Here is a 17,604-nt window from a genome sequence, read left to right as displayed (position 1 = left end):
AAGATATCTACATTTTTGGACTGAAGCTACACCTTTTCAGTGCCCTACAAAGCCTGGGCTACATGCACATCTGGAGGCCTTTGTATTAACACACACGACACTCCAGGTATACAGGCACTCCTCGCATAGAAGTCTTATATTCAGGAGGATTTAAAGTGCCCGGACATGACACAATATGCTGGATTACTAAGGGGAGCCAGTAGGAAATTGCTCCACACTAAGATGCAGGCAAAAGAGCCTGAACCCCAGAACTCTTAATCTGTCACTAACTGTTCGTTGTGTTTGGGCCTGGTGTTAGAAATCACAGTTAAAGGAGTTTAATACTCAGCTCGGGAGCAACAAGAAGTAGAACATTTGCTGTAGGCCTGGCACTGAAGTTTGTGAATGAAAACGCACCGGGACCTTACAAATGTTGAAAAGAGGAGGAGGGTGGCACAAGGATATTATGGCATGGAGCTGTGACCCTGCAGCTGGAAGCAGAGCTGGACGCTCAACTACCCAAGTCCATGTGCGGGAAGCCACCGCAGGCCATGGCTTTTGTTTGCATTCTTCTGCCCGCGGTTCAGATTCTACGATGGGTTCAGCAAGTATCAGTTTAGCAACAGAAGGAGATGACAACAACTCAAGGGCATCAAATGGTGGGCTGCTGCTGGACATTTTTGCTGATGAGTAACATATAAACACGTGACGTAACGCGCACGTTGCGTGTCTGTCCCTGTACGCCGCGCTAGGCCGCGCCCCTGCCGTTGCCATGGTGCTCGGCGCATCCGCTGACCTCAGTGGATCGTCATCCGTGCGCGCCCCGGGGAGAGTGTACAGTTTGTTGCCCGGGTGACCAGGGAAGGGGCGGGGCTCCGGCCTAGAGAGGAGAGGAGAGGAGAGGAGAGCAGTGGCGCAGAGCACAGCTCGGAGGCGGCATCATGCAGCTCAGGCACATGAAGACCCTGCTCACCCCGCAGGTGAGGGGGAGGCGTCCCCCGCCGAGAGGGCATGGAGGGAGGCAGGTGTGGGGGTCCCAACCAGCGGCAAGGGCACACAGGAGGCTGAGTGGCTTAGAGGATGAGGATGGGGCATTTCAGAAATCAGGGCTGTCTGGTAACTAGAGAATCAACCGATAAAATGAAAGTGTTGTGTAAAATAGCTCCACAAACTGAACAGTGGTAAACATTTCCCAATGCTTGTTAACTGTAAGTAATTAAAGTGATGTATTGTTTTTGTATTATAGGGGGTTTAGGGTGAAACCAACAGTTTAGGTCCTAAATTGTAGGGGAGGTAATCAAAGAGCAAACCATTAGAAGTGATGCTTAGTGGCCACTAGGGTTAAGGGGGCTCATCTGTAAATGTCTTGGCCCCTCTTGTGCCCACCACCTGTGACAGCCAACAAAAACTGACACCTATTTACATTTCATATTTGATTTAGTCTTGCATTCCCCAAGAGCGCTTCCTCTTCCAGAATGGTTTGTTTCTGCAGGTTTTTCATTTGACATATTACTCGTGTATAGTGCTCAGTGTCAAAAAAAGATTTGCTTCTATGTACCTATGTGAGTTCAGTTTGTGGGTGTGCTTGGACAGGGCTGAGAGGTCTGGAGTTCAGGTCAAACGCAGTATGAATTTTTCATAGTGCTTGTCAGAGGTCATAGAGGGGTTCGGAATACATGCTCATGTAATCCTTGACGCTTCTGTAGAGTACAGAGAACAACGGCCAGGTGTGCCAATTGTAATTGTGATTATAAGCAAAAGTGTGTGAAAGAGGTACATAGCTGTCAAAATATTGACAGGGTATGAGTTAAAGGAAATGCTTTACGTACAGGTGAGTGGGTGCATTGTGTGTGGAAGGGATTGGCAAAGCGAAGGCGCTGCAAAGAAGTGCATGCAGGCGTGAGCAAAAAGAGGATGCTGAAGAGGAAAGAAAAGAGATGTGATATATGTAGATTCAGTGCTTCTTAAGGAAAATTCCTAACAAAGAGACTACAGGAGAGTATGGTGTGAAAAAGAGAATCGGAATGATTGAGACACTCTAAAGACCCTGCCTCTTCTACAGATCACAGTATTTTTTAATTCACAGTTTGCTTAAAAAGTTTAAATTACTTTGTTTCTGGGTATATATATATATATATCTATATATATATATATATATAGAGAGATATTTACTGGAAAAAACAGTCACCAATAGGTGAATTTATTAGTGACAACATTAATATTTAGAACTAATAAAAACAGTTAGCGTAGCAGCGCTAACTATAACTTGCGCTCCTGCCACATATGAAATCATGCATGGCATGTTCTGTTATCGTTTAGGCCATCACTGATAACATCTCTAATTACATAATTGATGACATCACTGATGACATCATCCAATGAGTACGTTAATTTGTTTTATAGTTTACATAGTGGCTGGTAACTACCATATCACTTTTCTGTCTAAATTTGTACAGCCTGTGTCCAGATAATTGGCAAAAGTGTTTCCAAGATTCATGTGCTCCTAATGCACCTTAGGTGTATAGAGATATTGAACACATTATAAATCTTTATATTGAAAAGTAACTCTGTGTGCAGGTGACAGTTCATTATGCTCCAGACAAGTTTTTGTTAATGCAGAGAATATTTCCAGCTGGGCAAAGATTTTATGCATTACATACTAAGTATTGTAAACCGCCATTAGTTAATAGGGAGAATCGTCTCAGCATGGCAATTTCTACCTAACATAGAATACTGTTTGCACCAGGTATTAACCTGAATACATGTGCTTGTGTTGCTTCAGAAGTTGGGCTATCTGTAAAGTTTTCACCACAGTATTAAGGCTGCAGATAATATGATCTAAATCACCATTAGACCTTGGTTATTTTAAGTGAATAGTCGTTGTTTGGACAAGTTTTGGATGGAGTGTACACACTACATAGTAGATACTGTTAATACTCTGTGGTGTATTTCCCATGAGAGTTTCACTGTCTGCAAACAGTGTGGTATAGAGTACATACTCTCCATAGAGTAAACAGTGTTAACAGTACCCACTTTTCTACTCCTATCAATTTCGTTTCTCAATTTAGGTTCAGAGACTTTAAGTGATTTGATACAGGTAAAGACTGTCTGTGGTAGGGCATTAGTTAAATTGCAGGGCTTAAATATCTGGAGGAACTTGGTTGTCCCAGAACAGTTGTGTACAGATTGAACACTGTGTGCAGGATAGGTTATCCTTTCATCTGTGGTTAATAGACAACATGAACTCAGCGACCCATGAACTGTTTGGTATAGGGTTAATGTTACACATAACATAATCTTGCTTTACCTTTGGGGGTTGTTTGTATGATAGTAGTAAAGACGCTTCATAGTCTTCTGAACTATTTTGCACTTACTTTGATACCCCTAATGGTGTGCCCGTTTATAGAGCAATGTGTACAAAAGAAGCTTCGATGATGTCATCAGTAATGTCATAACTGATGTCATAAAACATGTCATGAGTGATATATGTGAGATCATAAGCAGTGCATGGCGGTGATGCAAGTTATAGTTAGCGCTGCTAACTATATAACTTGAATTTCTGTGTTTTTGTGTGTGTTCAAAACGTTAATTTTGGGGCCTGGGGACCCCATCCCCCGGACCGGCCGCATGAAATTTATAGCGGGAGGGTGGGCATGCGGCCAAAATTCTACAGCAGGAGGGGGCACGCATCCCCCCTCCCTAGGCCGATTTTAGACCTGCAGACCACATCCCCAGGGTCTGGCACTGTTGATAGTGGCTGCTGGCGAAGTCACAAGGCTTCTGCGACCCCAGCCAGCTCACTGCATCCAGCGGGAGCCGGCATGGCTCCCGCCCCAATGGAGCAGTTAAAAATGCTGCTCCCTCCTGGCGGTAGCAATATTTAGATCGTTTTCCGTGCCTGTATCACTGCGGGAAGGGAAACATATCTAAAGTCTGCTCCCAGTGGGCTTAAGCATTTTTGAAGCACCCTCCCGCGGGGCGCGGAGTTGGTGTTTGCTCCCGCTTGGTGGGAGATTTAAAAATGCTCCCCATGCAAAGTATATTTAGTCCCTGGGGTGGGCCTCCGATGGCTAGGGGGGCTACGCGACCCCTCCCCTTCCCTCATAAACATTGTTTTTGGCGCTGGGAGTGGACTCACAGGGGCCTCTGGAGGCTCGGAGTGGAGGCCATGCAGCCCCCCTTCCCATTATGAATGCAGCCCTAGGGGTAGGCTCTCCTGGGCTTATAATAAATTAATGCTGTCTGGCCGCCATTTAATTTTTATTTTTTTCGATCTCACAAGTGTCTTGTGGAATCACAGTAATTTTTATTGTTGTTTTTTTTTCCTCGTTTTTGTTTTGGGGGTGGGGGTGCTCTGGGTCCCTCCAATGGGGCCTAGAGGGTCAGTGTACCATGCCCCCTTACATCATTTTTTTAATAAGACTTTAGGACTGGAGACTAAGTTCCCGAGTCCTGTAATGGCTGTCGGCAACATAATTCTCATGTTGCTGGGACCCAGTCAGAGCGCTCGCTCTCGAGTGAGTCTGAATTCCACAAGTGCTAAATGACGCAAGGGAAATCAGGCTCCCTGGACTAATCAGAATGCTATATTTTTAAATTGGCTTTCCTGCCAGAGTCTATATTAGTATCTATATATTTTTTACCCTAAATTTCTCAAAGACTACTGAACAGATTTACACCCAATCACAAATAGTACAAACTGCGGAGCAAAATCCACCTTCCTGATGAATTGGGTGTAATTCAGTTCAGCAGTTTCTACTGAAGCCTTGTCTAGTCATTGGAATATGCATGGGTATTTTGCGTTTTCGGATCCCCTTTTTTTTTCTCGGTCCCTGTTTGACAGATCACCCCGAAACTTTCCAGGAAGCTGCTGAGGTAGATGTACTTTTCTTTGGAAAGTTGTGTGAAGATTTGTCGAATGGGGAAAAAGTTATTAGCAAACCAAAAAACGCTCAGTCTATGGAAATGCAGATCTACTATGACTACCCAGTAGCGACCGCCACTAGGTAGGTAGGTATATATGTGTGTATGTGTATATATAATATATATACACATATACACTTTACAAAACTAAAGGTTACAGGAATGTTATAGTTAGGAAATAGAATTTAAAAAAGATAGAAATTCAGTGATAAAAACCAAAGGTTACAGGGACTTTATAATTAGGCTGACATTTCACTCGTACAAAACCAGAGAAATTCAGCAGTTATAGTTAGCTGAGCTAACTATAACCCGCAACCCCGCAATGCACTGTTTATGACCTCACATATTACATCACTCATGACATGGTCAGTAACATCACTGATGACATCTCAATTTACATCACTAATAACATCATCCAGTGACTGTGATTGTTTAAAAAAGTTTATTAGTGTTAAATATATATATATACCAACGTGTTTTGATTAATCAGTGGGTGTATGAGTGCCTGTATGGACGATTTAATGGGTGCATGACTAACTGTATAAGTGAGTGATTAGGTGTCTCAGTGAATGTATGGGTCACTGACTAGGTTGTCTGAATGTCTGTATCAGTCTGTCAGATGGAGTCTAAGTGGCGCTATGGGTTGGTGAGTGGGTATGTGAGTGGCTGTATGGGTGATTGGTTAGTTGAGTACCTTTATGAGTGTCTGTGTGAGTGGGTGAGGGTGTGTGGGACTGCTGCATGGATGAGTGAGTAAATGTAAATGTGTTTGTACTTATATAGCGCACTTCTACCCAGAGGTCTCGTAGCGCTGTATTCATACAGCTGTGGAACTCATCCTGGCTTTCCTGTGAAATGTCCACTCCTGGGCACCCCAAGGTGAAGCCAGGCATCCAAGCGCTGCTGGGGCCATTGTGCAGATTAAGCAAGCTATTGCCCAGAGTCACAGAGTGGGACCCATGATTAGACTAGACACCAAGGCGAGAATTATCAGGTCCGGGGAAATTGAGTCCAAGAACCGCCGAGGCGGGAATTGAATCCTGGTCCTGGGCCAGACCTCATCATCAGGGTCTGCCGCTCTAACCACTGAGCCACGCTCCTCCACCTGAGTGGGTGCGTCAGTGGCTGTATGGGTTAGTGTGTGTAAGTGAAGGGCTGTATAAGTGACCGAGTGTGTGTATGGCTGTGTCGGTGAGTGAATGGATGTGTCAGTGGTATATGGGTGAGTAACTGGATATGTGAAAGGCAGTATAGCCGAGTGTTGGAGTATATGACTGACTGTATGTGTTAGTGAGGGATTGTGATAGTGGCTGTATGGGTTGGTGAGTGTGTGTGTGTGAGGGGCTGTATGGGTGAGTGAGTATATGTTAATATCTATATGAATAAGTGAGTGGGTGTAGGTATAACTGTTTAGGTGAGTCAATGGCTGTGTGAGCGACTATATAGGTGAGTGAGTAGGTGTGCGAGTAGCTCTATGAGTGACTGACTGTGTGAGTGGCTGTATGAGTATATGAATGGGTATATCAGTGGCTGTATTAGTGAGTGAGTTGGCGTACGAGTGGCTGTATGTGTAACTGAGTGGATGTGTGTAGACCTATGAATCAGTGAGTTGGTGTGTAAGTACTGGTATGGGTGTGTAAATGGTTTTGAGAATGTTAGTGTGGAATTTGGACAGGATGTATGAAAGGCTATATTGGGGTGTGAGTGAATGCGTCAGAGATTATGTGTATGATGTCATTTGAGATGTCATCAGTGATGTCACTGACCATGTCATGAGTGATGTAATATGTGAGGTCATAAGCAGTGCATTGCGGGAGACGCGAGTTATAGTTAGCTCAGCTAACTATAACTGCTGTAGTTCTCTAGTTTTGTACGAGTGAAATGTCAGCCTAACTATAACATCCCTGTAACCTTTACTTTTTGCAGTGAATTTCTAAGGTTTTTAAAAATCTATTTATTAACTATAAAATCCCTGTAACCTTTGTTTTTTTTCCACTGAATTTGTAAGGTGTTTCAAAATCTATTTTCCAACTATAACGTCGGTGTGACCTATGATTTTTTTATTACATTTTAAAATTGTATTTTTTTTCTAAAATGGGACTGTAAGACGTATTTTTATAAGCTTGTATTTTTCTCAGTGAATTAATAAGCATTGTTTTTTTCTTTAAGTTTTTTATATTCACGACGATGTAGCGATACCCGCAGTGACGTTGAGAAAATGAAAAACAAAAGCAGACAATTAATAACCACCAGCACATTCAAAAATAATATGTAAACACATCCATTCTGAACATTGCACTACACATATTACTATATACATACTTCTTTCAAAGCTTGTTTAAACTCATATTTTTCTATTAAGTTTCTTTAAAACCATCTTCAAACACTGTATTCTGTTTTCACAGTTGTTGGACTTGGCCTTTTTCCCCCAAAATTTTTCGCTTTTGACCCCCTAATTTGAATGTCTCCCCCATGGGATTAAACCTGTATAGGCCATGAGTGGTGTGAGACCCCTTTTGAAAAATGTAATTACCTGACATAATGTGAGCACTTGTAAAATCCCCCATTTTAAAACTGCACTCCCATTTTGGAAATGTACCTGACTGAAATGTATTGCTTTTAAAATGGATGCCATGGCCATGGGTTTTGCCACTGGACTGACATAGGTCAGCGGTCTAGATAATATTACCCAGCTACCCCTAGTTTTGGAGGGAAAGCCTGGCACCCAGGGTGCTCACCCCCTCCCCTAGAACCAGTTTAGGCTAGATGTGCCAACATTCTAGAAGGTCCTGGCACTGCCTGGGAGGAGGGTATAAATAGGGTGAAGTGTCACCAGAGAGTCAGTCAGCGCTGGGACAAGGAAGGGAGGGGGACCTGCTGTGAGGTGCTACCGCCACATGGACCTGTGAGCTGGGCCCTGCACCCCTATAAACCCCCCCCGCTGCTGTCCCCATGGGCCCCTGACAAGGGAGGACTCTTCATAGGTCCCTGACGCTGTGGGACCTGGGACTACGCCAGCGCTGAGGGAAAAAGGTACCCAGAAGAGGAGGAATGCTGTGGGCTTGAACCCCCCAGGAGGTGAGGAGTGTGCCCCTGGGGCTGGCTGTGGAACTGTTCGCCCCCCTCCGTGAGGAGCCTACTTAGAAGCCCTGGGTTGCCTACCTAAGCGCTGTAAACTCCAAGACTGTTGCTGCCCTGACCTGAACTGTCCTGCCTGGAAAGCGCTATAATTTGGAAGCGCTAGAGAAGGACTGTGAGGAGCTGCGTGTCCCTAGAAGCCCTGAACTGCCTCTATTCTGTTGGGCAGAGGGAGGAGCAGTGCGCTGTGAATAGCGCCGTTTTCGCTGTTTTCTGAGGAGACTGGCAGCCTGTGAATAGCGCTGTTGTGGAGGCGCGCTTTGGGCCGATTTAAATAATTAATTAAAAAGGGAGCCTACCCCTTGTCGCAGCCGGAGATCACCGTCGCAGCCCGGGTGCTGAGGAGACTGTGAGGGGACTTTATAACAAGAAAGGGAGCCTACCCCTTGTCCTGTCCTCGCGCTGTGTGGCAGCGCCGAAAATCACCGCCGCAGCCCGGCGCTGTCTTGAGGAGATTTCCCCCCCCTTGCTGGGGTGTGCAACGTTGCGGCAGCCCCCGATGCCAGGAGGGGGCCGCCGAAGCTGAGAGAGGGCCGCGCTAGGCCCTGAAGCCGTTCCGGCCCGTGACACGTGACGAGGGGGCCAGGCTGCGTCATCGGCCCGCCCCCGCCGCGCACGGATTGGCCTGCGCGGCCGTGACCTCTGAAGGCCGCGCAGGGATTGGTGGTTGGCCGGGAAGGCCCGGAGAAGCTGAATTCAAGCCCCGGGTCCCCGTGAGGAAGGAGGGGGACCCGGGTGAAGAGTCGTTGCGGGGCCCCGTGATCGCGAGAGGGGAGCCCCGATTGAGATTGACCGGAGCAGGAGCCTACCCTGCCGGTCTATGCCCTGAGTGTGGGGCCGGGAGGATAGGCGGGGCCGGGGCACACTGTCGGTGCTAGCCCCGCCTCCCCAAGCAAAGCAGGGCACCACGAGAGCAGCGCGTCGCCTGCAGGGCTCCGTGTGGTGGAGGAGCCCTGCCATCACGCACAGGAGCCGGCCGGAGGAAGTCTGTATTCCTGCGGGGCTCCCAGCCAGTGAGGAGAGCCCTGCACACCGGCACAGTGGAGTCCTGGGCCCCCGTGAGAAAGGTGGGGCCCGGCTGTCATTCTGAGAGAGAGGAGGGGGCATCGAGGCACATTGCCGGTGCCTGCCCCCCTTCACGGAAAAGAGTCATGCAGGGGAAGAGGACCCCCGGAGTAGCCCGGTGAGTGGGGCTTTAATTAAACTGTGTGGGGAGTGAAGAGGGCAACGGGGCACAGGGTCGGTGCTCGCCCCCCTCTCCCCCGGGAGACATTGTAATTGAGCTAGTGGGCCCTAATTATACACCGGAGCCCCCGGGAGAAGTACTAGCAGGATTGCCAGGCCTCTGAGCTGGGCCATGACATTAGTAATCCCTGCCTGGGGTGACGAGGTGAATGCCAGCTAGTGTAGGGCTTGGGATTTGTGTTAGTGTGGCAAGGCCTAAGGGCACACCCCCATATAGGTTGGCTTGAGTGAGCTGGGAGGGAACAGATGCCTAGGGAACCTTCATTAAACGGTGCACCAGTGTGGAGGATTAGGCTCATGCTCATGGGTTAATGCCTAACATCGCTCTATAATGTGTAGGCTTAATGTTCATGCAGGGGATTGGCTGTTGTGTACACCCTGCTGTTTATGTTTATAGTGATGCCACCGTTCTGCCTGATGTTCCCTGAAATGTTAGGCCTGACATCTAATCTATATGTCTATACTCTGAGGAGGGTTTGCCCTAGGTTGAGGTTCATAGGCCTAAAGTCAGGCCCATGTTAAATGCATAAATGCCTTGTTGGCCTGATGAGTTATTCTAGGCCCCTGTTCAGGGCCCTTGATAATGAGCCAGCCAGGTTGATTCATGACAGGTGCTCCTGTCTAATATTAGATGTGCTGTGATGCTCTGTTTTCTTTTACAGGGGTGGGTTGGCGTGATTGTGCATGATATATATACCTATGCTAATGTGGTATTCTGCATTTACAACCCCCTAAGGATGAGAGCCTGAGTTGGCCCCGCCAGATTGGCTCCAGGGCTAATGTTTATTTAACCATCCCTTTTTCCTTGCAGCATGGACTTATGGACTCATCCCTTTTGTCCCATGTAAATAATTCCCCATGATGTACTTGGCTCTGGCGCCAGTTGGCGCCTTGTTGTGACTACCACTATTCTATTTCTTTTTACCTTGCAGGTTGGAGATAACACTAAACTTATTCTTTTCCAACCAAAGGTGGTGTCGTGACTCTTTTGTGGTGTGATTGGTGTGTCGTCTGTGGGTACTGCGTGAATGCTTCACATGTCCTCGAAGTTTGGCCTGCCCGCTTGATGCCATGCTACCCCCTTTGAGACGTGGGCAACCCCCATTTCCAACATTTGGTGGCAGAGCGGTGGGATAGGACTTGTGTTTGCGCAGTACCACAGCGGCCACGGGTTACACTGCAAATAGAGCTTTGGAGGTAATCCGAGCCTTGTTGTGGGGATTATTGTTGCTTCCTCCTGAAAGTGTTTGACAATTGTGTCCCCTTGTTCCACTGGGAGGGTGTGTCCCGGGTGTATCTCGCCACGATGGGGTTGATTTACCAGGAAGTGGAACTGATGGAGTACACCGAACAGGAGGTGATAGACTTCCTCCTGGAGAGAGGGATACCCCCAGTAGGGAACATTAGGAGGAATTTGTTTCTCTATGAGGCCCTCAAGAGGGGAGAGGCCTTAGAGGTTAATGGGGACTTGTCTGACTACCCCCCCGAAGTGTTGAAGGGTCAGTGGGTTAGAGACCAGAGTGAGGGCTCCCCATCCAGAACCCAGGGAGGTAGTTGCTCCGATGAGGAGGAGGAAGAGTCTAGCAGGGCAGAGACGCCAGTAGCTGTGGAGGACACCGAAGATAGGGAGTCTCGCACTGGGTCCAGTCCCGGGGGCACTGCCCCATCCCTTTCCCTGTCCCCAGAAGAGTGGGTAGATAGGAGGGAGGAAAGGGAGTATCAGCTGGCGCTGGCAAAGCTCAGGCATGCCGAGGGCTTAGCGCAGCTGAGGGTAGAAGAGCAGCGACTAGAGACTGAAAAAGTCCTAGCGCTGGAGAGGATGGCAGAGGCGGAGAGGGCCTTCGCCAGAGAGAGATCAGCTCAGGTGGGTAGGTTGTCCCCTGAGAGTGGTTTTAGGAGTCTGGATTCACCGGAGAGGGTGGGATCCAGTGGTGGCAGCGAGTGTAGGTCCAGTGCAAGGAGTCCCACTCCCGAAGCCCAAGAGACTGTGCCTGATTCCCCGGAAGAGGAGGACGGGTTAGTGTTTAGGGGCAGGGGAAAGCTGTTCCATCAGTCCTGGGGAGAGTTCGAGGAGGAGTGTTGGACTGTACTGGAGGATTGGGTGGTGAGGAGAGCAGTGGAGGATTGGGAAGGGCTGTGCCATGCCGTTATCCGGGAGCACATGCTAAGGAGTTGTGTCCCAAGACTGCGTCACCATCTGTTGCAGTGCGGGTTCTCAGACCCCAGGGAACTTGCACGGGAGGCAGACCTCTGGGTAAGTGCCAGAGCGTCTGGGAAGACATTGGGGAGTGATCCAGAAAGGAGAGGTGCAGGGATCTTCCGACCCAGCGTGGCGGGAGAGGTGAGAAGCCCAGCTAGGTCCCAGGATAGTGGGCGGGTTGTAGGGCCTCACATCCCATCTAAAGGAGGGAGTGAGACGGGGAGGTGTCCCGAGATGCCCCAACTGCAGTCACAGGGACTGGAGAGTTCTTTTAGGGAACCCCAGGTTGGGAGTCTAGGCTGTCCCGGTGTGCCTTCTCGTGGAAAGGATCCCCTCATGTCAGGAGGACCCGGAGCATCATTAATTGGAGCTCCAGTGGTTCGGGGGTTTGACCAGTCACAGGGTTTAGATCCTGGACTGGGGTTCCAGGTTAAGGGGTTGCCTGACCTGGAGGGTGGGGTACCTGTAATTCAGGTCCCTACCAATTTGACTCCTAGGGGTACTACTCCCAGTGGGAGGGTGCGGAACTCTGGGAGGGGGTGCAGAGGGAGGAAGGTCTCTTCTCTGTCACCGGCTCAGCCACAGGGCGCAGATCCTGGGTTGGGTGGCCAGGGACAGGGTTTGCCTGCTCTGGTGGGAGGGACCTCTGTAACCAGAGTCCCCCCGGAAGTGACTCCCAGGGGTACTACTCCAGTTAGGAGGGTGCGGGACTCTGGGAGGGGGTGCAGGGAGAGGGAGGACTCGCCCCTGTCACCGGTTCAGCCTGTGGGTTTTGGCTCCAGGTTGGGGAGAGAGTTGTGTGAGGGTGTCCCCCAGCGTAGGAGATGGAGGAACCCTAGGAGGAGAAGTAGGGGGAGGAGAGCCTCGCCCCTAAGGGCTGGTCAGTCTGAGGGTGTAGACCCCAGATGGGTGGACCAGTGGCAATTTGGAGAGAGAAGAGTGGTCCAAGGGAATTACAAGCCTGAGGCTAGAGCCTCCCACTCTAGGAAGGAGAAACATCCCACTAGGGAACACCAGTGGGGTGGTTTTGTTGGTGAAAGGAGGGATGCGAAAGAGAACCATTGGGTTCCAGAGTGGAGGAGAGACTGCAGGTGCTCCTGTAGTTGCAGGCCTGCGTCCACCTTTTTCCGCCCCAAGCAGGGAAGCCCATCAAGGCATTGATATGTCTACCCTGGCTTTTGGCTGGGGGGGAGTCGTGTTGGACTTGGCCTTTTTCCCCCAAAATTTTTCGCTTTTGACCCCCTAATTTGAATGTCTCCCCCATGGGATTAAACCTGTATAGGCCATGAGTGGTGTGAGACCCCTTTTGAAAAATGTAATTACCTGACATAATGTGAGCACTTGTAAAATCCCCCATTTTAAAACTGCACTCCCATTTTGGAAATGTACCTGACTGAAATGTATTGCTTTTAAAATGGATGCCATGGCCATGGGTTTTGCCACTGGACTGACATAGGTCAGCGGTCTAGATAATATTACCCAGCTACCCCTAGTTTTGGAGGGAAAGCCTGGCACCCAGGGTGCTCACCCCCTCCCCTAGAACCAGTTTAGGCTAGATGTGCCAACATTCTAGAAGGTCCTGGCACTGCCTGGGAGGAGGGTATAAATAGGGTGAAGTGTCACCAGAGAGTCAGTCAGCGCTGGGACAAGGAAGGGAGGGGGACCTGCTGTGAGGTGCTACCGCCACATGGACCTGTGAGCTGGGCCCTGCACCCCTATAAACCCCCCCCGCTGCTGTCCCCATGGGCCCCTGACAAGGGAGGACTCTTCATAGGTCCCTGACGCTGTGGGACCTGGGACTACGCCAGCGCTGAGGGAAAAAGGTACCCAGAAGAGGAGGAATGCTGTGGGCTTGAACCCCCCAGGAGGTGAGGAGTGTGCCCCTGGGGCTGGCTGTGGAACTGTTCGCCCCCCTCCGTGAGGAGCCTACTTAGAAGCCCTGGGTTGCCTACCTAAGCGCTGTAAACTCCAAGACTGTTGTTGCCCTGACCTGAACTGTCCTGCCTGGAAAGCGCTATAATTTGGAAGCGCTAGAGAAGGACTGTGAGGAGCTGCGTGTCCCTAGAAGCCCTGAACTGCCTCTATTCTGTTGGGCAGAGGGAGGAGCAGTGCGCTGTGAATAGCGCCGTTTTCGCTGTTTTCTGAGGAGACTGGCAGCCTGTGAATAGCGCTGTTGTGGAGGCGCGCTTTGGGCCGATTTAAATAATTAATTAAAAAGGGAGCCTACCCCTTGTCGCAGCCGGAGATCACCGTCGCAGCCCGGGTGCTGAGGAGACTGTGAGGGGACTTTATAACAAGAAAGGGAGCCTACCCCTTGTCCTGTCCTCGCGCTGTGTGGCAGCGCCGAAAATCACCGCCGCAGCCCGGCGCTGTCTTGAGGAGATTTCCCCCCCCTTGCTGGGGTGTGCAACGTTGCGGCAGCCCCCGATGCCAGGAGGGGGCCGCCGAAGCTGAGAGAGGGCCGCGCTAGGCCCTGAAGCCGTTCCGGCCCGTGACACGTGACGAGGGGGCCAGGCTGCGTCATCGGCCCGCCCCCGCCGCGCACGGATTGGCCTGCGCGGCCGTGACCTCTGAAGGCCGCGCAGGGATTGGTGGTTGGCCGGGAAGGCCCGGAGAAGCTGAATTCAAGCCCCGGGTCCCCGTGAGGAAGGAGGGGGACCCGGGTGAAGAGTCGTTGCGGGGCCCCGTGATCGCGAGAGGGGAGCCCCGATTGAGATTGACCGGAGCAGGAGCCTACCCTGCCGGTCTATGCCCTGAGTGTGGGGCCGGGAGGATAGGCGGGGCCGGGGCACACTGTCGGTGCTAGCCCCGCCTCCCCAAGCAAAGCAGGGCACCACGAGAGCAGCGCGTCGCCTGCAGGGCTCCGTGTGGTGGAGGAGCCCTGCCATCACGCACAGGAGCCGGCCGGAGGAAGTCTGTATTCCTGCGGGGCTCCCAGCCAGTGAGGAGAGCCCTGCACACCGGCACAGTGGAGTCCTGGGCCCCCGTGAGAAAGGTGGGGCCCGGCTGTCATTCTGAGAGAGAGGAGGGGGCATCGAGGCACATTGCCGGTGCCTGCCCCCCTTCACGGAAAAGAGTCATGCAGGGGAAGAGGACCCCCGGAGTAGCCCGGTGAGTGGGGCTTTAATTAAACTGTGTGGGGAGTGAAGAGGGCAACGGGGCACAGGGTCGGTGCTCGCCCCCCTCTCCCCCGGGAGACATTGTAATTGAGCTAGTGGGCCCTAATTATACACCGGAGCCCCCGGGAGAAGTACTAGCAGGATTGCCAGGCCTCTGAGCTGGGCCATGACATTAGTAATCCCTGCCTGGGGTGACGAGGTGAATGCCAGCTAGTGTAGGGCTTGGGATTTGTGTTAGTGTGGCAAGGCCTAAGGGCACACCCCCATATAGGTTGGCTTGAGTGAGCTGGGAGGGAACAGATGCCTAGGGAACCTTCATTAAACGGTGCACCAGTGTGGAGGATTAGGCTCATGCTCATGGGTTAATGCCTAACATCGCTCTATAATGTGTAGGCTTAATGTTCATGCAGGGGATTGGCTGTTGTGTACACCCTGCTGTTTATGTTTATAGTGATGCCACCGTTCTGCCTGATGTTCCCTGAAATGTTAGGCCTGACATCTAATCTATATGTCTATACTCTGAGGAGGGTTTGCCCTAGGTTGAGGTTCATAGGCCTAAAGTCAGGCCCATGTTAAATGCATAAATGCCTTGTTGGCCTGATGAGTTATTCTAGGCCCCTGTTCAGGGCCCTTGATAATGAGCCAGCCAGGTTGATTCATGACAGGTGCTCCTGTCTAATATTAGATGTGCTGTGATGCTCTGTTTTCTTTTACAGGGGTGGGTTGGCGTGATTGTGCATGATATATATACCTATGCTAATGTGGTATTCTGCATTTACAACCCCCTAAGGATGAGAGCCTGAGTTGGCCCCGCCAGATTGGCTCCAGGGCTAATGTTTATTTAACCATCCCTTTTTCCTTGCAGCATGGACTTATGGACTCATCCCTTTTGTCCCATGTAAATAATTCCCCATGATGTACTTGGCTCTGGCGCCAGTTGGCGCCTTGTTGTGACTACCACTATTCTATTTCTTTTTACCTTGCAGGTTGGAGATAACACTAAACTTATTCTTTTCCAACCAAAGGTGGTGTCGTGACTCTTTTGTGGTGTGATTGGTGTGTCGTCTGTGGGTACTGCGTGAATGCTTCACATGTCCTCGAAGTTTGGCCTGCCCGCTTGATGCCATGCTACCCCCTTTGAGACGTGGGCAACCCCCATTTCCAACAACAGTTATTCGGGACATCGAGATTATTTTGCTAGCAGCGACAATCGTGCCTTGTCCATAAAGTCTAAAACACATATATCCACACATATTACAGTATTTTACACACCAGGGATTTGTAGGAAAGTAGGATCTGCTTTCATGGTTACCCCTACTTTTTGCTTTGTGTTATGCTGTTTCTGACTGGGATCCTGCTAATCAGGACTCCAGTCTTTGTGCTTTCTCCCCTAAATTGGTTATGGTGAGTACTTAGGTACATCCCAGATTGATTACTGGTGTACCGTTATAAGTCCCTAGTAGGTGGCACTGAGGTACCCAGAGCATGGGTACACCAAGGGTCCCCCATGGGCTGAAGCATGTATTATGCCACCCATGGGAGACCACTCAAACTGTGACTACAGGCCTGCCATTCAACATGTGTAAGCTGGTGCTAGCACCACTTACAACAGATATAGGTTTCCCTATATCTGAGTTCACAACACGAAAAACTTATGTCACCCCTAAGGTAGGCCTTTGAATCCTGAAGGCAGGGTGCTCGGTTCTAATTGGGAGAGTGCCCCTGCTTGAGTGGGACACCCCTACAACCTATGGAGTCCATTCTCCTAGGTGGTAAGTGCATCAGCCATTTAACTTATAGAGGGGCACTGCGTCATTACGCAATGACCATATCTTTAATGGCTGTAACGAACCCTGTCATGTTTGGTACTAAACATGTTGGAATCATACCCCCACACCGAGGTATGATTCCATGCACTGTAAATCTCCTCCGGGAGGCCCTCAGTGCTCCGGTACCAGTCTACCAGACAGCAAGCTAGGGCTGTGGCAGACCAGAGACCTGTTTCTGCCCTCCTGCTGAGCCAAGCTCGAGCAGGGGAAGGCAGAACATTAGATATCCTGTCACAGGAAGGTGTGACTACCTCCCAGACAGGGTTTAGTGTATTGAGGCAGGGTGGGGGCACTTGCCAGCACCACTGAGACTGCTTGAAGGGCTGACTTGGTGCCCTCCTTGCATACTCCAGTTCAAACCAGTTCAGGGAGCCGTTGGCTCAACTCTGGCGCAAAACTGGACAAAGGACATGGTAGTATCTTCCCCACTGTCCAGCCCTTCCTCTGGGAGGGACCCCTGAATCATCCCAACCCTTTCCTTAGGGTACTTAAGTGCTTACCTGTGAGTGGGTCCCTAGATTCGTTGTGGGACAAGATTCAAATCAAGACACTACTTCATCTTCGACTGTCTTGTCACTCTGGACTTTGCGGGACTTTGCTTTGGGCACCGGGACTGCAACTTGGAAGACTCCTGCTGCTCCTGGTCTTGTTGTCCTGCTCATCCACTGCAACGTCTGTGCCTGTGCTCCATAGAGGATCCTTCCAAGGCCTGTGTACATCCAAGACACCTGAAGGAATCTCCCTTGAAGTGAAGGAGTCCCTTCCCTGCAACTGCAGGCACTGCAACCAAGCTGACTGGTCTGCTGCTCCTGGGCTCCCACAGACTCCGAAAGGCTCAGCAACACAGGTGGTGGCTCTACAACTCCCTTGAGGCCTGCACTGTATTCTCACAGAGTTTGAAGCCAGTATCCCTCGCCAGGACCGCAGGAACCAAACCCCTGTTCACCACGTCTTCTTGCCATTGCAAAGGCTTGTTGGATCTCTTCCTCAGAAATCTTCGGCTCCAAGAAGCTCCAGCCTCAAGCATCTTCTACAGCCAAGATCTTCGTCCTCCCCTATCCTTTGCACCGTAGGCCTACATCTTGGGTGATCTGATTTAGGTCCTTTTGCCTCTGGTCTGTGGGTCCTCGCGAGGGTCTTCTTCAACTCCAGTGGGCTCCCCTGATTGCTC

At 50.3% G+C, this 17,604-nt stretch overlaps 1 protein-coding gene across 1 annotated transcript in view; it reads left to right on the top strand.

Moving 5' to 3' along the window:
- Window positions 1-810: 810 nt before the first annotated feature.
- The window catches only part of IFT172 (intraflagellar transport 172), a 1,142,656-nt gene continuing 1,125,862 nt past the window's right edge, over window positions 811-17,604 (top strand). Inside the window, exon 1 of the mRNA XM_078650113.1 lies at window positions 811-959. Coding sequence (XP_078506239.1) covers window positions 921-959 — 39 coding nt within the window. The 5' untranslated portion in view covers window positions 811-920. The remainder of the gene's footprint in view (window positions 960-17,604) is intronic.

The sequence above is a fragment of the Lissotriton helveticus genome, chromosome 6 (genome assembly GCF_964261635.1).
Source record: "Lissotriton helveticus chromosome 6, aLisHel1.1, whole genome shotgun sequence".
Taxonomy (NCBI): domain Eukaryota; kingdom Metazoa; phylum Chordata; class Amphibia; order Caudata; family Salamandridae; genus Lissotriton; species Lissotriton helveticus.
The sequence above is the reverse complement of the archived record's forward strand: the minus strand, read 5'-3'. Positions and strand labels throughout refer to the sequence as shown.